The sequence below is a fragment of the Pseudoliparis swirei genome, chromosome 4 (genome assembly GCF_029220125.1).
Source record: "Pseudoliparis swirei isolate HS2019 ecotype Mariana Trench chromosome 4, NWPU_hadal_v1, whole genome shotgun sequence".
NCBI classification, from domain to species: domain Eukaryota; kingdom Metazoa; phylum Chordata; class Actinopteri; order Perciformes; family Liparidae; genus Pseudoliparis; species Pseudoliparis swirei.
This window is the reverse complement of record NC_079391.1, coordinates 29,312,501-29,333,903: the sequence shown is the minus strand read 5'-3', so window position 1 is coordinate 29,333,903 and position 21,403 is coordinate 29,312,501. Positions and strand designations below refer to the sequence as shown.

At 48.0% G+C, this 21,403-nt stretch overlaps 1 protein-coding gene across 9 annotated transcripts in view; it reads right to left on the bottom strand.

Annotated features, from left to right (window-relative positions):
• neo1a (neogenin 1a) overlaps positions 1–21,403 on the bottom strand; it is a 145,103-nt gene that overhangs the window by 66,296 nt on the left and 57,404 nt on the right. For all 9 annotated transcript variants that reach the window (XM_056412129.1, XM_056412133.1, XM_056412131.1 and 6 more), the window contains 2 exons: positions 6,671–6,946; positions 5,135–5,285 (listed from right to left, as the gene is read on the bottom strand). In XM_056412129.1, the coding sequence (XP_056268104.1) occupies positions 5,135–5,285; positions 6,671–6,946 (427 nt within the window). The remainder of the gene's footprint in view (positions 1–5,134; positions 5,286–6,670; positions 6,947–21,403) is intronic.

Here is a 21,403-nt window from a genome sequence, read left to right as displayed (position 1 = left end):
TCTAATCTCTATGAAAATATATTCAATGATGTCATTTGAAATCATAGGACCTCAGATTATTAATAATTCAAATACCGTGATCAGACACTATCAACCCTAACCCTGTTCCAGTTCTCCCCCCCCCCCCCCCCGCCCGTCATCGCAGACATCAAAGAGTTTCAGAGCAGCCTGTAAGTCCTACATGGCATTATATGGACAGGTGATACAGCGATGTCTGTCTCCTGGAAGGTTGTGGGGAAAAAAACATCCTAATGAGACTCTTCAAAGCCCCGAGACAGAAAATCCCACTTAACGAAAATCCGTTCCGTGGCACTTTTTTTTTAAGAAGAAGAAGAAGAAAAGAGACATTTAAAGGATTCCACTGTGCCTTTAAAAGTATTCTCAAGTACTTCTGAGGAGCCAGTCAGCCGAACGACGAGCGAACAATTAGAAATCCGAGCGCCTTTGTTGTCGGAAGAAGGGGGGGGAAAAAAGCACCTTGATTTATGCCGAACTTTCATTCGAGTCACCTTCCTCTGTGCTACGATGAATGCAGACAGAGAGAGAGAGAGAGAGAGAGAGAGAGAGAGAGAAACAGGAGACGCGACCAAGTCGAAGCTGAGCGTGATCATCCCGGCTGTCGGTGAGTCTCCCTGCCTTCAGTCGGTGGCTTTGACACGTCTTTAGAAACGTTCATCTCGTGGCTACAGCTTCGGCGACGCCGCTTTCAGAGCTCCGTTTGTGCCGAGCACCAAAGACCAATTAGACACTCTTTGCAGATCCCCCCCCCCTTTGGACTGTGTGACACGCTGATTCTGAATTGACAGCAGCTCTTCCGGCTCTCATGTTATGCCTGAGAGGGACGGGACGCTCTCAAGGAGAAAGAACACACAGAGTTACGCTGCTTTTCATTTTTAAATCGTCAATGTCGTATTAAAATCAAAAGAAAAGTTTCGGTAACGTATTCGCCACACGTTGCGTCTGTGCGGCGTGGACGTCCACTTCAAGACTCCCCCGGTTGTTCAGGGTACGCTTGCTAATTACCTGTGGATGCACACTTGGGGGGGGGGGGGGAGGGGAGGAGGGTTTCACGCGGGAGAGCGTTTTTCCCAGGAATAAAATGCAGATTAACAAGTACCTTTTTAATCCGGGGCTCCCATTGGTCCAAAGGACTCCAAAGGTGTTAACGCCGTTTTACCGTGAGACATGGCATCATGCTTGGAACCTAAGGTTGCCGGGTCTAATTATATTCTAGCTCCACACCACACCGGCGGCCTTGATGACCTTACAATTAATTCCACCGACGGTAGAAGAAGAAATTAAAAAATAAATCCCACTCTGGGCTTTAGATGAATGATCCCCATTCCAGCTTTTTGCTGTTGACCCACAAAAGTTGCACCGTTATTATTCTGCAGCACCGGTGCACGCGGCGGGTTAAGCCGACAAAGTGCTCTCTTGTGGTAATTGGTGAGAATCAAACTCCACGTCTCCACTGGGATTCTCTCAGAGGGGATTTGCTCTGGGGCCGAGCTAATGAGAGCAAGCTCTCTCTCTCTCTCTCTCTCTCTCTCTCTCTCTCTCTCTCTCTCTCTCTCTCTCTCTCTCTCTCTCTCTCTCTCTCTCTCTCTCTCTCTCTCTCTCTCTCTCTCTCTCTCTCTCTCTCTCTCTCTCTCTCTCTCTCTCTCTCTCTCTCTCTCTCTCTCTCTCTCTCTCTCTCTCTCTCTCTCTCTCTAGGGAGCTGCTCACGATCGAGAGCGTGGTGAGGGCAAATGTTTGGTGATCTTTCTCAAATTTTTCACATTTTGTCTTTCATATTTCACTGTGTGATTGAGTTGTTGTGTTTCTAGTGTCTGATTGTTGGTTTATTTTGGGGTTTTTTGGTGTTTTGTGGAGATAACCGTGTTTCTGGTGTGAGATGGCGTCCTCTGAGACGCCGTCTCCGGGTCTTGGCGTCCGGATCGAGTCCGACGCAGGTACCCCGGTAGAGGAGGTTCTCCTGGCGGTGGGAGATGTTGTCGGGCACGAGAACATCTCCGACGCCTCCAGGTTGAACCGAGGGCTGCTGGTGTTTTTTACGGAGGAGCGGTGTGTGTCCGCGCTGATATCGAGCGGCGTCACGCTGAACGGCGTGTACCTGCAGGTGTCCCCGCTGACGGTGCCCACCACCCGGGTCACCGTGTCCGGGGTCCCGCCGTTCATACTCCACTCCGTGTTGGAGCGCGAGCTGCAGAGCTTCGGGAAGCTCGCGAGCGGCTTCAAAACGATCGGTCTGGGGTGCAGACACGCTAAACTGAAACACGTAAAGTCCTTCCGGAGGCAGGTGTTAATGTTTCTTAATTGTCCGTCTCAGACGCTGGAGATCTCCTTCAGAGTGAAGCACAAGGCTCAGCACTACATGCTGTATGCTAGCACGGGTAGCATGAAGTGCTTTAGGTGTGGGGGACTGGGGCGGAGGAGGGGCAGAGCGACAGTCAGGTCGGGGAACAGAGTGCTGTTTCAGCTGAAGAAAATATCAACGAGGAGATTTCAGCTGTTCAGAATACAACAGGAGAGGGAAAACAGGTGGAGGATTTACTGACAGGAGCAGAGGAAGTGAGGAAGGAAAGTGGAGAAACGGAAGGAAAAAAGGTGGAGGAAGTACTGACAGGAGCAAAGGAAGGGAGGAAAGGAAGGGGACCAACAAAAGGAAAAAAGGTGAAGGTAGCACTGAGAGGAGAAGAGGAAGAGAGGAAGCAAAGTGTAGCAGGCAGCAGCAACGAGCCGACAGCTGAACACGACCAGAGCCAGGCTGCTGGCCCGGAGGAGGGAGGAGAGGCCTGTGTGGTGAAGGAGGAGATGGAGGAGAGTGGAGAGGCCTGTGATGTGGAGGAGGAGATGGAGGATGAGACAGACTCAGACTCTGACTCTGCCTCTGCCACCGGGTCCCAGGCTTACGTTGGAGATCTCTACAAGCTGGAGGACATAAATAGCTTTCTGGATGAGAACTTTGGGCAATCGGTAGATGTTCTAGAGCATTTTCCAGATGCACACAAATTCATGAAAAGTGTCTTATCAATACAGAAGAAGGTTGGTGTGGAGACTTTAGATGAGAAGAAGCGCTACCGTCTTAAAAAATACATGACTGCTATCAGGAAGCAGTTGAAGCCGAAGAAAGGCTCCAAAAAGAGGAGAACTAAGTGAAACTGTCATGAATGTGCTGCACTTTAGTTTTTTTCTGATACTGTTGATTTTCTACTTCACGTTTCCTTTTCATGTTTCGGTGCACAAGGTGAGGGTTGGGTCTTTGGGCATCGGCTTCAACGGGAACAAAGAACAACTCGGTTCATCTTCACGAGAACAAGCTGTGGTCAGGGGGAGGTTCCCTGGTGTTGGGGACATGGTGGCTCCTCCTTCCTCCTCCTTCAGTCTGGAGAGGTCCGTCTATCGGACCAAACAAATGGTTTCTCTCCGCTTGAGATGACGACTGACCCAGTTGAAGTGAGACGGCAGGCCGTGAGCTTCTGCGGCGCCATCTTCAGGAATGAGAGCGTTGACGAGCTGCTTGGAGACCCTCAGCTGGGCCCCGAGGAGAGAGCGGCGCTGGACGCCAGCGTCACCTTGGAGGAGCTGACCGCTGCTGGGGGTCAGAGGGCTGCTGATGGAGCTCCTGGACTGGACGTGCCTGCAGATTTCTGTGAGCACTTCCTGAGGGACAGCTTCTTCAGTCAGGCCATCAGGCTGCTGAACAAGGACTGAGACCCTCATTAAAACTATACACCAGAACATATTCTGTGAATATCTATGGCCATGGTGTATATTTTCTTACATTGTTTTATATATATATATATTGTATATATATATTGTATGTATATACATATATATATATATATTGTCTCAAAAAAGTGTATATTTTATTACATTGTTTTATATATATATATTGTCATGATGTATATTCTATTACATTGTTTTATATATATATTGTTAATACTTTCTTCTTTTTTTTTTTTTTTTTGTGTGGATATTGTATAGTTTATTCTCATTCTTATTCTTTTTTTAGTCTGCTACTGCTGTCGGGTGTTTTGCACATAAGAATTTCACGAACCGATTATACTTGTATAAAAGGGGATGTGACAATAAAAACTTGAAACTTGAAACTTGAAGGTGTTTGGGAGCCGACCTGTGGGAGGAGCTGCGGGGCGTTCAGGGACAGGCCCGCTGCCCACGACATGTCGACATGCAGCTCTGCTCCCCAAACAAGGGACCTGAACACTGCGGACGGGCTGGTCAGACAGACAGACACTTCTGTGTAGGCTGCTCGCCAACCGTCTGAAGAAGCTTCTAGAGACGATAATCCACAGACAGATCCATCATGGACAACTGGTTTCTCATGAGAGATTTATTAATTATTTATAAACTGTATGATATTGATGTGTGTGTAATATCATTTGATCAAGAAAAGGCCTTTAATCGTGTTGATCAGGGTTTTCTTTTTTTCCACTTTAAGGGCTTTTGGTTTTGGTGGAGGGTTTTGTGTCACTTTGGGGTTTGATGTGCAGGGAGCTTCCTGCCTGGTGGAGGGGGGGGGGGGGGGCTGAGCTGTCCAGAGAGGCATCAGACAGGCATGTCTATGTTACAGACTGACGTTAGTGAATGTGTGGGCGCTAAAGGACGTCCTGTGTTGAGTCAGAGGAGACGCTCTGTTGCTGAACTTATGACTTGTTTCTTTACTAATGTTTTCTTGGTTTTGTTTGTTTGTATTTGGATGATTTAGTTTTGTTAGTTTTTTGGATGAACAATGTAACTAAAGCCTGAATGAAAAATAAAGACACCTAGACAATCTCTCTCTCTCTCTCTGCGAGCTGGAAGCGGCTCCATGACACGTCCAGGGATCCGCCGTGCCCGGGCCGCAGCGGCAGAAAGGCATCGACGCCTCGGGAAGCAGGCGCCGAGATTATGTCTTGTGTTCGCTTTTGGAGCCCAAAGGCACCACGTAAAAAAGGGAAGGGGGGGGCAAGTACACAATGCTCTCGGTGTGTGAGAACCGGGGCGCGCGGAGCACGGCGCCGTCTGGCTCCAGAGCAACCGCCGCCAACTTTTAGCCGGTGGAGGCTGGTTTTGAATGAGCTGCGGCATCACCACGGCGAGCCGCAGCTGCAGTCGGGGTTCAGACTCGTACCTTTCTTGGAGCAGCTTGTCACCGAACATCCAGCGAACGTGCGGCACGGGGAACCCGCTGACCAGGCAGGGCAGCAGCACGCCGGCGCCCACCGCCTTGGTCACCGACGTCGGCTGCACCAGGAACTCCAACTTCCTGTCTTCTCCGGTTTCTTGGGACGGGAGAGAAAGAAGAAGAAGAAGACACAAGAAAAGACAAAGGGGTCAGGGTTAAGGCCGGGGTGAGTAAGTGAAGCAGAGCAGCAACTTTTTACAATAACGGGTGTCATCCCGTCTTAAACATTTTTTTTTTAAAGGACGAACGTCTTCCCCACAACAAGAACGGTGGGATGAATAATGTCCATGTTGACGTCTGGGACAGCAGAGCTCTCAACTCTCGAGGAGTTCAAAGGGATGCCATAGAATTCCAGCTGCAACTAACTGGCCACACACACACACACAAACAGACACACACACACACACACAGTTAATCTTTGATTAAAATTCTACTGTTGCCACTTCTAAAGAAACCAAATTGTATTTCTGTCGTTTCAACATCTGGACGCGTACAAACTAAATTTCTTGCAATTTCCTCACACACCTTTATCAGTTTTCCTTGTGTATGCATCCAGCCTTTAGCTAAACACATCCTTGGAGGAGACACACAGAGATTAAGACCCACTGGGTGTCTTGTTGAAGGCTGATTTACGACCTCTAATATCTTTTCTGTGCTTCCAGGAGCCCGGTGTTTAACAACTCAGTAAATAAAACTTGTGCCACAATGGAATCCAGCCGCCGTTTGAGCAACAGCTGAGTCACCGCAGCATCGCCGATAACCTCCCACGCCTCGCCTCTGGCATTTGACCGTGGAGCGGCCAGCGGCCCCAAAGGCGACGGCGAGGGCCACTTTAATCAAAATGAGGCACGGGGACTACATTTTACATTTTAATTTACTGCACAAGTGGTTCAACAATCGAAGCGCCGACATAATTGCAGAGTAATCAGAGGTGTGACAACGTTTTGATTGAAGGGGTCCAGTGAGGGCGAGCCGGGGGGGGGGGGGGGAAAGACGATTTTACTGCGAGATAAACGAGACAAATGTAGGCCGACCCCGATGTCAGCATCACACCGGTTGGCTGGCCGAGAGCCAATCGGATCCTTCCCACTGGATTTGAGATCATTTCAGAAAACGAGCTCCGACACCGAACACGAAGGCAACCGTCACAAATGAGCGCCGCTTTCTTTCTTTTTTTAAAGTAAATATAATTAGCAGGAGTAGAAAAGCTAAACGAAAATTATCCCGCGGAGTCGTACACAACGAGGCCGCGGACGCGCACTCGTTTTTATAGTCTCAATTTAGCCGGCAACCGACACGAAAAGCTTCACAGAAACCCATCAGTCAGTGTTCAATTATAAACTGTTTTACGTGCGAGGCAACATCATTGCTTTCTTAACGTAAATGTAAAAATTAATACGCCGTCTGTGTCAACCAACAAGCGTGTCACTTCCAGGTGTTGGGATTCCCGCAGCACGCCACCCTCACTGGAGAACAGACTACCTGGCAGCACTTGGAGCTGGGCCTCGTCGCTGGCCTTGGACGACCCCGCGTTCTCCACCAGGCAGCGGTAGAGGCCGGCGTCGGCCTCTGTGGCGTTGGCGATGACCAGGGCGCCGCTGGGCAGCCGGACCAGCCGGGCGCTCGGCTCCAGCGGCAGGCGGTCTTTCTCCCACCGGGCGAAGGGCACCAGGTCCGAGTTGACCTCGCACGCCATCGCCTGGTTGTCCCCGAGGCGCACGGCGGCCGGCGACGGCTGGCTGGCGAACCTCGGCATCCCTGAAAGATAATAGACAAGACACGGGTGTTAAAAAAAAAAACATATCGATCAAACAACACTCGCTGCCAGCGTCAACAGAATAAATACGATTTATTACATTTCAGAAGTGGGAAGAAATAATGAATTCACACGGTCTTCTATTCTCGTCCGTTAAAACATTTGAACGCTCCCCCTTCTTGGGATGAGCGGTGGGATTCTGGCCCAGAAAATAGCTACTGATGTGATGCCTTCAGGGCTTCGTTTGAAATCCGTTCTTTTCGTGAGCCAGGCTGCAAAAACAAACAGATCTTTGGACCTTTAACAAATCAGCTCGGGAATTTGCACAAACTACCAAAAGTATCCGTTTCAAACTATGACCAGATGTGTATTTAGTGTTAACTTTCAGAGCTGGAAAACCTAACAGAACACCGCAATCCATCGTCGGGATAGATTCTCAGAAGCGGGAAAAAAAGACCCAAAAAATGCAACCTCCCCCCGACCACACACACACACACACACACGCACACACACACACACACAGTGGTGTAGTACAATCACTTATGATGGCGGATGTTAATTTGCCACGCAGAGCAGCAGACACACAGCACTAATTAAGAAAGGTCTGGATCCACAGGCTGTTTGTGCTGCCGCACCCCGGCGATCAACTCGACGCTAAATAATTATTTCCCAGCGTTTGGAAACCGTTGATCTGAAACCGTTGATCTGAAACCGTCACTGGCGGGGCCGCGCTCCGAAGAACAATCGCAGACAACGGCTTCAATGGAAAACAACTTACAATGTGTGTGAACCGCAAATGGTATTCTGAGGTTTATTAGAGAAGGAGGAAGACGTTGAAAAAGGCCCCTCCTTCTGGAGTAGAAAGAAATGATTTCATGTTGTGGTATTTCCATGGAGGGCTTCTTGAGTTCTGGTTATCTCCTCTGTGTGTGTGTGTGTGTGTGTGTGTGTGTGTGTGTGTAATACAATGTGAAACCTAATGATAAAAAAAGAGGCTCGTTTTCGTGTTATCTGTTTATTAATGCATCTTTTTGTGTTTCTCCACAGGAAGTGATGCCGACTGCTCGCTGAGTGACGACTCGCCGTCCCCGGCCTCTTTCACCTACTGACAGCTCTTCAAATCTCCTGCCAGGAATGTCTCCGGGGCAAATCACACTTTAAGATAAGGCCCCCCAACAGCTACAGATTCCCGTCTGGTCCGGGCCAACGCGCACACGGCTTCCCAGCGTCCATATCTCTGAGCACAATGGTTCAGCTAATACGGGCTCAGCCGATTCCAGCGCTGATATTTTTGTGTCGAAGCTGCCAATCAACCTACAGTACAATCACGCCAGGGGAGAAGAAAAGCCTCCGCCGGCTCGTTTAGATTAGAGTCACCGGAGCGCCCCGCTGAATCGGATACGATTCATGATTAGCAACCGTAGTGCAGTCTGGGTAATCAGTCACGCCAACATGAGGGGGATTCTGGGAGATTATTTTATATATTATATATAAATATATATATTATATATATATATATTATATATATATATATATATATATATATATATATATATATACACACCGCAGGTTATCCGGTCAGGAGGATGTAACAGCAGCTACTTTATGGTGGCGAAGGAACTGAATCTAAATGTCAAGTTCTTTTACACCATAATTATGAGCTGATTTATGCTCACAGGTGGTCCTTCATCTGTCCAGTTATGCCGCCATATGTCATCATCTTAACGCTTTGAATGTGTGCATTATTCTCTCTGTGAAGCTTTGCACTGCATTTTACGCGTTTCATGTTCCTTCAGTGCTTGTGCGTCACCTCGGCCTCGTGTTTGTTCTCCTCCGGCCTGACGTTGTTTGCGCGTTGGGGGGGTGACGCGTCATTAAACGTCAGTTCAAGTGGACGAGACGAGATCTGATATTTAATAAGAAAAAGGACAATAACCCCCCCCCCCCCCCGAAGAGGAGACCCCCTTTAACAAGTTCAGTTCAGATCCGAGCGGTTCTTCTCAGCTCTCGAATGGACTAATCCTTTGTTCCCCTGCCGTCATCACATCTTATCTGTGTGTGTGTGATGTGTGTGTGGGTCAGTGTGTCTGTCTGTGTGTGTGTGTGTGTGTGTGTGTGTGTGTCCCAGCTCACACGGGCAGGGACAAGATGTGGCCGATGTTAATGAAGTGGATGCTTCAAGTTAGATGTCTCGTATCCACGAGCGTGTGTAAGTGAGTGTGTGTGTTTGTGTGTACACGTGCTATGTGAACCAGCTAAACGTGTAGTGACTGAGTGTGCGTGTGCGTGTGTGTGTGTGTGTGTACGTGTGTGCGTCAGGGCGGTCGCGCCGTAGATGGGGAACCGGCGAGTGTCGATGCCAGCACTATCGATTGCAATTAATCACAATCCTCCACTGGAATCGACCGCTCAGCACCGACTACTCAACGCCGACTCCTCCTCCCGGCCTCATCGCGCGCCGGGCGGTTTCAGGAGAGCAATAATCAGTGGTCAGAAACACAATAATGGAGTGAAGCGCTGACGGAAAGCAGTTTCTCTGCTCATTTCAAATGGCATAAATTAGATTTGTTTGAATGTATTTCTGTAATGTAACAGCGGATCTCACTGCGTCTCCAAAACAACGGCGTTCTCGGAAAAAAATAAAGCGGATTGCCACCGAGCCCGACATCGTCTTGTGTGGCTTTCGCCGGCAGAGCTTATGATTCTCCGAAAGCCAATTTCACTCGCGTCCATCACCACATGAATATTCGCCAGAAACGAAGTGAAGCTGGAGAGAGCGGCGGCGTAACGACCGTCTCTCGCCGCCGCACACACGCTTTAAAAATCACACAGTTGGGTTTCTACGAGTCTTAATTAAAATCAGGTGTAGAATAACAATGAGCAGCTTAAACGGAACATGCAGACGGCTTTCAGGATCTCCCTGCAGATTCAAATGAATTAGTAACCGGCTGCCGCTCCGCTCGGCTCAAAAGTACAACGGCGCTCGACGTTACGGATTCTTCAAGCGGTCGGTTTAAGTAATTAGGGGGAAAAAAGTGAAACTGGCTTACATGTCGGCGCCGCCCAGAGGGCTGGACCTCCTTATATGGTGCCACACTGACAGAGCGCCGCGTTTGGACTGGAGACATAAAATAACACTTTTTTTCCACTGTGAAAATTTAGAACGGTAAAAAAATAAAATAAATCAAGCAATAAAATGATGCACCCGAGCGTGCTCATATTTTCCGTCGAGCCTGGAACTGTTTATACCCGACCGATAAGATCTAACTGGAGGACGTCGGAGCGGAGACAGCTGCTCAAGCGTTTCAGGAATGACCCCAAGTGACTAATCAGGGCCAATAATACCGGTAGAGTTATATAAACAGTGCTACCAGCAGCAGGGTTTAACACAATTATAAAAGTATTTATTGTGACATCAACAAACTGAATAGTTTATGATTTAGAGGCATGATAATAAAAATCCATGTTTAACATAATGTAGCTCACATTTATCTGACACAACAACCGCATTCACTAAATTAAATGCTGGAGGCCTATAGGAGCAGTCTATATGGTAATTCTTCAAACGCACAAATATGAACGTGTCAACCGACACAAAAAACTGCATCGCACAACCTTTGGTTTTATCTACTGGAACAATTTGGCAACGCAAACTCCAAAATACATCAAACTTCTTGCTAATGTCGTCAAAAGTCGATCTCGGTAACAAAGACGAACACGCTGAGCCTGTGCTGCACGAGTCCTGCCCAAAGGCATTATGGGATACCACCCAAAACCACCCACGTTGCATCCTGTGGATTGGACCGACCAGTCACTGGTGCGGTTTTCCTGCTGCGGCTGATGCCCCCTGCTGGCACAGCCAACAGTGGTTTTGAAATACAGCTGTACTTGAACGCAACACCGAGAACATAAAGAGCAGGCGAGAAAGAGAATAAGAGAGAGATTTCATCCGGCACATCGACAATAAAAGCTCGGAGGCGGAACGATTGGGAGAACACACGGCAGTAAATGTTTGGTTATGGCGTTACTGCCTGACAGTCAAAGAGCAGGGCATTCTCTCCGGAGCTGACATTTTCCAATCGTGAACAATCAGCAGGAAGAAATACATCACACGAGAGCACGGGATCCCAATTTCTCCAGCGATAGCGGAGTCAGTCGAGCAGAATGCAACACGGCCACAACCGGGACCCTCGCTGTGATCGCGCCATCATTTTCTCTCTCCCTCTCTTTCCTCTCCCTCTCCAACAAGTGCACGGCCATTCTCTGGGGGGGTTGGCGGGAAAAAGTCATTCTGGGATATGTGGGGAAATCAATACCTGAAATTGAAGCACACACACAGGACACGCCGGAGGAAAAGTGGGTACACTAAGAAAGTAGATTGAAGCCCTTCAGGTCAGAATAATTCCTAGAATGCACCGACTGTTACAAATTGATATTTGTCAGCGTACGGCCGTCTGAAGGGAGTCGAGCGTTCCCTCAAAGCGCATTAATCCCTCCTCCAGAAAAGTTGCTCCGCCGATTTCCACGTCAACATTGTCTTTTCCTTATCACCACGTCTACTACAGTTTTGCACCCCCCCGCCCGCCCGCCCACACGGACAGAACGACGACCACCACCCTATTGTTAGCGCTTCTCTGAATTTCAATAGACGGAGCCAAATCGAGTTTGCCGAGCCCAAAAAAACAAACAATTCCAGCCAGTGAGGTGTTGGATCCAAGAGGACATTACGGCGTGAAGACTTCCCATCAACGGCGATGAGAATGTGAGACTTGGAATGGAGAATGGGGGAGGAGGGGGGGGTTTAATTAAGCAGCCCCTCCCCCCAGAAAGACAATAATGTCTATGAGACGCATTGGCTTTGAGGAGAGTGTGTGCTTAGCCGCGCTCTAAATGTATTTTCCCTGCTGTAGAAATCTCCCCGTCCACTATGTACAATGCGTGCTTTATTCAGTCCAGGGCCGCTCCCTCTGTTCCTGCTGCCTTTCAGGCCAGCTGCAGCCTAAGTGATTATTAATTCCCTAATTGAAGGTTTCAGAGCTGCGGGGGAGAAGAATATTCCTCCATTACAGGAAACCGTGCCACTCAGCCGGCGTGCCCGGGGTTCCAGTCTCGCGGTGAAAACCGGAGAGCGCTCGCGTCTTATTGACAGTTTGGATTTCCAGAGGATTTTTTGGAAACTTACAATTCAAACAAAACTCCACCGAGTCATCGGTATTTTGGTAGACCTGCTAATATCATCAAATATTTACCACGGCAGCACATCGCATTCAGAAAGCGTAAAGTTTTAACTTTTAATTAGTGGTAAAAAGTTGCCGTTGGTATGGAAAGTCTTGCATTCTGTACGTGTGTGAATTATTCATTGCATCAAGATATCAATATACAAATAAATAGGAGTTGCATCAACACCCCGGACAGTGTCGACAAGCGCTGAATATTACAATAGTACAAACCGCACTGCATTGTGGGGTTGTTAGCTCGCACGTTATGAATTGGTAAACGAGTGAGATATAAAAACAATTTAAAAAAGGAGAAAGTGTTTCGATGTAGACGCTTCTGTACCAGTCATGAGAAATAAAGAAAAAACGAGATATTTCACTTATTTGAGATTCATCCATCCGATGTCAGGGTTTACGTTTTTCACTCCTTATGATTGGATGAAAAATGCCGGTGGTGCGATTCCTTCCGGGCTTCTGCGAAAGCTCGGCTGGACCCAAAATGTTCAGAGGGTTTTTAACGGGAGGAAATAAATCTCCCCCGCTGGTAAAGCGTGTGCGATTAGGAAGACGCCGATGCGAGCGGGGATGCAGTAAACAACCATCAACAACAACATAAGAGACAGATGCTGAGATTTCTGCTATCAAACTTTAATTGCGTTGCGAAACTCGGTCAAACGCATTCTCTCCAAAACACGAAGACAACATTGTTCACTCGATATCGCTCTAAATAATAAATAAAAAGGCACTTCAGGGCTAATTGCACCGAGAGAAGAAAAGATTACTCCATCTCTCGAGTGCAGCCTCGACGATGGTGGAGTTCAGCTTTGGCGGGTGGCGCTTCGGCGGTGATCCAACGGGGCTCCGCGCCGCACGTTGCAGGGAAACCACAGCATGACTTCTTTAAATCCGCCGCCGAGAGGGAGTTTTACTTTAATACACAATATATGCGTTTCACAAAGAAAACCTCAGTGTTTAAATACAAACTTTGCGTGGCATGATAGTTGTAGATATCAGAAATGCAGAGCCAGGAATTTATGATAAAGACTTTGGGTGTTCATCGAAAAATACATATACGCATATATATATATATATATATATATATATATATATATAAAAATAAAATATATATATAAAAATATATATAAAAATAAAAATTGTTTTATATATATATATATATATAAAACTATTTTTAACGTTCAGAGTTGCATGATAAACTGAGAGCTTCAATGCCAGACATGGTCTAGAGCAGCGGTCCCCAACCTTTTTTGAGCCACGGACCGGTTCCGTGTCAGAAATTATTTTCACGGACCGGCAATATAAATGACATAATAAATATGACCATATAAATTATACGAAGGGCATAAAGTGCCAAAACTACAACTCATCATTCGAATTAGTGTGTGGCGCTTGTTGACCAGCCACAGCAACACGCTAATACGGCGCGACACAGGCGGCGTGTTTGTCCCGCTGCTCGAACAGAGTTCTGGTCGCTGTCATTAGAACACAGAGTTGTTGTGTGAAATGTCCAGGCCACCGTCATTTGCATCTCGAACACATTTTTTTTGTTTACAAATGGGTTGCAGGTCTATTCTTTTGCAGTCGGGTCTTTTGTGGTTGGAGTACGCTCAAACTCTTTTAAAAGCCTCTTCCACCGTCGTCAACGCCTGAAACATGTAGAATATTCATTGTTCGCCGCCCACACAGCAGCGACTTTATCGGCAACTTGAAAACAGTTGTCATTTCGAAGTGACAGAATTCATTGAGCAGGTTGAATCTGTTTTAAGATTCTTTGTCACTGTGCCGCCTGCAGCGATAAACCCGAACTTTAAGACTCCTGAACGCGGCTCAGACGTACACACGGATGTATCCGGTCCTTTTTCAAAAGAAGATATTTTTCAGACTGATTTAAAAAAAAAAAAAAAAACTTTATTTATTCACTTTTTTTCCACGGCCCGGTTCCAACCAAGCCGCGGACCGGGGGTTGGGGACCCCTGGTCTAGAGGAGCCCAACAGGAACTGTGAGGGTCCCGTCAGCTCGTAAGAGATATGTCTGACGATGTTCTCCACCCCCCCCCTCCCACCCGACAGTTAAAAAGGAGAACCGCATCCGTAATAGAATGAAAACAGGATTAATTAATGACTGTGTGTGTTGGAATCTAATAAAGGAGTCACAGAGGCACTGCATCATGGATGAAGCCTGACAGGCCTGACGCGGCGAGGAGGTGATGAAACGTGTTCGTCTACCTAGGGGGACACGGATACGGGGGGGGGGGGGGATGCCTTGACCATAAAACTAGTCAAAATGTTCATTCATCAAATACGTTCAGTTTCCATCTGATCCAAACAGCTGTCTGTTCAGATAAACCGGTTTACGACGGAGCTAAAAACAACAACAACGAAACAGAAAATGGCTTGCTCCCAAAATAACCCTCAGGCACACTGGAGCAACATGTGCATCAGAGCTTCTGAACGCCACCAAATGTGTTCAGAGCAACAACAAAAAACAAGGCACATAACGGCGCGGACGGCGGCGGCTCTCGCTTTTTTCTGCACGGGCTGTTAAAGAAATGTCCCTCTGGGGTTTCGGGCGATGACATCAGGGTCACATCCTGACCTTTAACCAGTCACCGTCTCAGGTTAAGAAAAAAACTGGTGTCACAACGATTGGTACAATTTCCCAACGTGACAACCTGGAGAGACACACGCATCATGTCATTGTGGAAGAACGAAAAATACGCAGATGGGAACTTGTGTGTGTGTGTTCGGTGAGTGGGTGGGGAGAGAAGGTAGGGTGGGGGGGCATTGATCCACAGCCCTCAGACACCTTTAAAGTGTGTTACGCTAACGATGCAGGGCTCAACCTCTCTGATCGCTCTGAGCCGGGGGCGGGGGGGGGGGGATCTCTTTAGCTGCTAAACCACTCCGGGTGGCGACCAGATGTTGCCCTTCTGAACATTTATGACTATCGGGGCGCAGCTGCTGTCTAGAGTCACCGGCAGCCCGATCACAACACGTCTCACTCTTTGCAGAAGCAATTCCTCCCTTTGTTTTGTTTCTTTTCCCCCATGAAGACGTGCACGTTGTCCTGCTAACGTCTTCCTGGGGGAAAAGACAACGAGCGCCGGCTCTGAACGCCACGCCGCCTCTCCATTGTACGGGTGACAAGTCGCGCATTCTGATTGCTGGATAGTGTAAAAGAAAAGAGAACCTCCAATGAAATAAACACTCGATCAGCTGCGTCGTTGCGGGAAATGATACGTGGGGATGAAGCGCAGTCGGCGCTCTGACAGCTCCGGGTCGCCCGTTGGGGCAAGCGGGCGAGAGGAGCGGCTCCACGCTGACGGATGGAGAAGGACACATGAAGGCAGGGTCAGGCTGTTGCCATGGGAACGTTCAAGCCAGATTTCCAGTTCAAAGAGGAAGTAGGCTGTAGATCCATAAGAAAAAATTGGCAACTCAACATACAGTATGTGATGGATTACACACAGGTTGCAGGAAGGTGACTTTCAAGTCTAAGTTGATATGATTCATCATTGAGCTTTAAAAATATATTTTTAATAAAATACAAAATAAATAAAATAAAATAAATACAATTTGTTAAAGTATAAGAAATGTTGATTAATTAATACGAAACAAAGAGACACATGAAAACATAATCTTTAATGTTTGAACAAATATTTGGAGCTCTTTTGATAACTAAAAGAAGTACGTAAAAAAGTAATTTGAGGGTCAGAATTATTTTTGCCTTGGAAAGATAAAGATAAATATGCAGAAAGATAAATATGCTATATGTTGGAAAAGATGGGAACAAATTTATATACTCATGGATCTACTAATTTCTTGATAAAAAAGGCAAATTTCTCTATTTTTTTACTGCGGGGCGCAGCTACATCCGAGAGTTTGCATTAAGTTATGGAGATGTTACGCACTTCCTGGTTACGGTATTAATTATTCATCACAGTTTAGCAGTGCTCCAAAAGAAGAAAAAACACATACAATATACTAGTTTTCAATATTTATGAGACTAAAATCAAGTCTCCTCAGCTTTTTGCCTTCAAGCCTCAAGTCAAGTCACAAGCATACAGCTCCGGTATGTAATATATTTTTCATACTTATACTGTGCGTCATCATGAGGTAAACTAGCTGAGAAACTGCTCTAGGATACAAATAACCAGACATAAAATTAAATATCTGACAAATCAAGTGACAGTCACGGTATACATCTCCCAATGCTTATTTTTTTACTAAGGAGCTTTAATTGAACTACAACGATTATGTATATATTTGTGCAAGCTATAACGAGTAAAACCAACAAACCTGAGATACAAATGTGATGATTTTCTTTCCACGCTTATGTCCGCTATTTAGGGGGATTAATTGTTGCTTCTTTTAATAAAAAAAATATATATATAATAAGAAACTGGGACATAAGGCTGCAACTATTTTCGTTTCAGACTAATCTGCAAAATATTCTCTTCATTGGTAGATTCATTTATTTGTTCCAATGTTAAAAGAGGTGAAGAAGTCCTTAAAAATATTCCACTTATCTACACGTCAGACAAAAAAAAGTTTTTAAAGGCAGCGAATCCTCATTTGAGAAGATGGCACCAGGCAATTCCGTTTCTCAACGTGCCTTTGGTCATCCGATCACGCCGCGACGCGTTCACCGTCGAGTCCGTACGCTCCGGGATCGGATCCCATCGGCCGGACCACATGCCGGGGTAGCTTGGCTCACTTCGAGTCCGGATCTCAACGAGGGGATTGATCGGACTGGGCACACTACGGACACAGGAAGGAGAGGAGGACACCCGGGACTGGAGCCCGGCTGTCGGAGTCCTGAGTCCCTGCTGGCGGGAAGCCAACATATACGCACTTTGCTGCTTCAAATGAAAAAGCTTTTAAATGAACTAAATAACGGGGGACTTTAAAATGGTGAATAATTTATCGGAGCGTGTGCTCGTCACAGATCGAGCGGGGCTCTCCGTCGGCTGACATAAAAAAAAAAACACGTCTACCAATACTGCAGGGAGACGAGGTGTTCGCCAAGCGACTTACAGACGCTGCTTTGACCACAAAACACGTCCCATCACTCTTACATCGGGAGGGGGGGGGGATGCGACCGTGTGTGTCCATGTTGGACTAATGCAGCACCTGCAGGTCAGCAGGTCAGCATTTAATCTTTGCCTTCCCGTGTATCACATGTTCGCGGTAATCTGGGAGAAGCGAGCCCTTTTTCATTACAGGTAATTGAGTTGCAGCCGAAACAATACTGATTCCATTAGGGCCCGTAATCACGTTAAAGGTGTCTTATTGTATCACGGGGAACTCGGCTCACTCTTGGCCCATTTCGGAGGGGCTGACCTTCTGCAGAGGTCGTTGCCACGGGAGACCGCGGCAGCGCCTGCTCCCATTACCCGACCGCGGATAAATGTGTTGGTACTACGAGCGTACTCGCACCCTCCCCCCCCCCACCCGGAGAGGAGGAGGAGGTGAGAGGTAAGAGGAGGACGCGGAGAGGAGCTCGACAGAGGAGTCACGTGCGGCATGACGAGGGAGGCGTCCGTCGAAGCCGACAGAAGGCGCCGCGGAAGAAGAGCAGCCATCGCCGGCCCGCCCTCGCATCCTTCATCAAGTGGCCCCCCGCCCCCCTGGAATGAAGGGCCCGACAGCTCAACAGGCCGTCCAGATAAAGGAGACAAACACACCGCTGTCCCGCTGTTGATGGACACACAGATACGAGCTGAAGGGATAACCTCTCCACCCCTCCCTCCATGCAGCACCGTCCGAGCCCTCCCTTACAATCTCTTTCCAGCCTCTCCACCACACATGCATCCAGTTTCCCCCCCCCCCCCCCTCTCTCTCTTTGCCCTCCACCTTCACGTGGGAGCTCTTTTGTTTGCTGCTGCCGGGTTCTTATCTCGGGGGGGGGATGTTGGCGGCACATCTGTAGATGCTATCGGCTGGCCCTGTTGCTCTGTCTAAGCTCCAACTAGCAGAGAAATGAGATGGATGGAGGACGAGGGAGGAAGGGAAGAAAAAAAAATGGAGGATCTTCCTGAGCAGGAATGATGAAGTAAGGAGGGGGGGGGGGTGAAACGGAGACCTGGAGATGTCCAGAGAGACGGTAGAACCACGGCATGCAGTGGGGATCCCACCCGTAATGTACTTCAGCAAACCAGCTTCTCATACAGATCCTAAAAATCTATACATTTTTAAAAGGCTGACCTGCAGTGTGTCATCACAGCACACCGACGAAAGGGCAGACCACTTTCCCACAGAACTTTCCTCGTTTGCATCCGACAGATGGGAACTAAATGCAAATGTGCACACGAGCCCTCAGCCGACGTCTTATTTGGCATTTAGCACTCATCTTTTAAAAAACAGTGTGTGGGTGTGTGCTTCGAAAAGGCAGAACCCAAAATTATGACATGAAAACATGTCCATGTGTTTAAAGAGCATCGTGGCACATATTCACAGAGGGTCCGTTTCTGCAGCTGCCATGTGGGAAATATCAACTTGGGGGGGGGTTTTCTTCTCGTGGTGCCGTTGATAATGAACTGCGCTGTGCAGACATAATGAGGCAAGCAGTCAACCATGTCACACAAAGCATCAGCTCGAGGGGAATTGTCTTTCAAAAATAAAAATAAAATAAAAAAGAGGCGGGCAAAACGGCTGCTGACGGCCCATCGTGAGACGGATGGGTTTCTCTACGAGCGCCTCTTCTTACCGGAGGAGCAGACTGTGCGCGGAGTGGCAGCAGATGCTTCTGAAGTCACGGATGCAGTGCAGGGCGATGGTGTCGCGATGTCACTCAACGTGGCCGAGGGCATTCGTCATCGTTTGCCTCATCGGGAGGCGTGACGTTGAGGCACATGAGCAGAGCCACATCCACATTAATCGTCTTCTCCTTTTTTTTTTTTTTTTTTTTTCAAACACATCATCTGTTGCGCTCATTTAAAATCCAAAGCCAAGATAGGAAAGTTTACTCTGTGTGTGCCGCCGACGAGAGTTTTCAAATTTAGGATCGACATCCCGGTGACAGGTTGAAGTTTAATTGCGAAAAATGGAAAATTGGCTTCGAGAGATGATCGACAGAATGTCGAGTTTCATCAAGAGGAGTCGAGAGCGCTCCACAAAAGAATGGAAAGGTGGAAACGCTGCATCGGTGGGATGATTAGAAGTGTATACGCTTTATTCCAACGGTGAATACAGCTGATTGCATGCGCCTATCAAATTTTTTTTTTTAAAGGATCAAAAATTATGTTTGTTTTCTCCTCCTCTCTTTTTCCAAAACTCATGTAAACATCTTCCTCGACGACGCCGCGGTCGGGATCCGACACGACGAGAACGCCGATCTCTCCGCGAAGACAGAAAACATGAACACACTTTCAAAGTTCATTAGCCCCGTCTGGTGACATGCAGACGACACGCGCGACGCTGATTAAACACCGCGGCGGCAAACACACAAACGCCCGCCGCACATATTAAACAGGCCGACGTTCATATTCGACTTGAGAATCGCACGACGACATTCACAGGTGGCCCCGATTGTTTATCCGTTGATCTATTTCACCAGGGCAAAACAAACAGCACCAAGCAGAGAGGTTTTGAAACGTTCATACAGGGGGGGGGAGACGGGTGAAGAAGACAAAGTACCGATGAAGGCCAATCTAAATCAATCAGCCGGCCCTAATGGGAAAGGATGCAACAGATCTGCGGGAACACCTGGACGGTCGGGCGGAGTGGCGTGAGCAATTACTCCATCTGCAGCCTCTCAAAGGCGGAGCAGATGCTGCGTCCGACGCCTCGCAACAGAATCAAACCTCTGGTGAGTCTATATTTGCATGAATTGATATACATCTACACGCGGTACATGCGAGCGCCCCTCCCAAAACAACTTTGACTTCAAAGGGAACATTTGTCTTCTTGTACATCAAATGTACCCCCCCCCCCCCCGTGGTACTTCGAATTATTGAAGAAAACTTTGTTCCCATTCCTCCGCTGTGAACCAAGTATCAAAAAACTGAGTCTCGACTGAAGTGAAGTGAACAGGCGGTCCCATGTGAAAGCAAAAATAGTATCAGAGCATCCGTTTACAAAGTCGAGCTGGCACGAGATGATTATGCGGCGGGAGAAAGCGAGAAAAAAAACGGAACGGTTTCCTTCAAGAATTCGAGGTCAGGGCGAGTGATGGATGTGTAAATGGTCTTTGAGGGGCGACGTATCCCCGAAAGCTCGGCAACCGGCCCTCGAACAGGTCGCTGCTTTTAACTGAAAGTACACAAACTCGTGGGAACCATCCCGGTGGTGGAACACACGACGTTGACGTGGACGTGTGTATTTGTGCGAATCGTATTGATTTGAGCACTTTTTGGGGGATTATTTACTGTCGATTCGTCGCCAAATTTCCCCTCAGAGACGCTGAACCGTGTGGTGCAGCAGGATGCAATGGGTTGCATCACATCAACACGAACAGCGGGGGAGGGGGGCCTCGACAACTACAAGCATTTATCTCGTTTTTGTTTTTTTTGAATCATCAATCAAGCCTCATCACACTCAACTCGGCGAGTCAAACGCCTCCACACGCCGCTGAAATCACACACACGTGCAAATCATGATCCCCCCCCCCCCCCCCACACACCCACCTTTGGAGTTTGTTTCCTGCTCTTCACCTCCTTCGTTTATCTCTCTCCTTCTCTCCCTCCTTTCTCACACTCTGCTCATGCTCACACACGTCTCTCCTGCGTCCCGCATGTCGCGGCCCCGGCGCGTCAAGACGAGCGTCTGCGTCGGAGCAGGCCTTAACAGGCTCCAGCAGCTCCCCCCCCCCCCCCCCCCCCCGAAAGAAAAGAAAACCCTCTTTAAATCAGATGAAGAACACGTACGCCGCCCCATTCATCCCCCAGCTTTTATTTTCACTCCCGCCGCTCTGCAGAATTAGAATGCGGAGGAAGACACTTGGCAAGCGCCGCCCGTCCATCCTGCACCCTCAAACTCCCCTCCCCCCCTCCCATTGGCTCTCAGTGAGTGGGGAATGTGGGCCGTCTGTCTTTAGCTTTAAAGCAACAAAATGCAGACTTCCACGAAAGAAGAAACATCAGGGAATGTACCATAGTTATTGTAAAAGGGGTACTGATGGGGGGGGGGGGGGGGGAGGTACTTATTTTTCCACCGCCATCAAGAAGCACTCTCTGTCTTCCAGCCGACTGAGCGTGGGATAAGAGCCGAGAGGGAGCGGCGAGA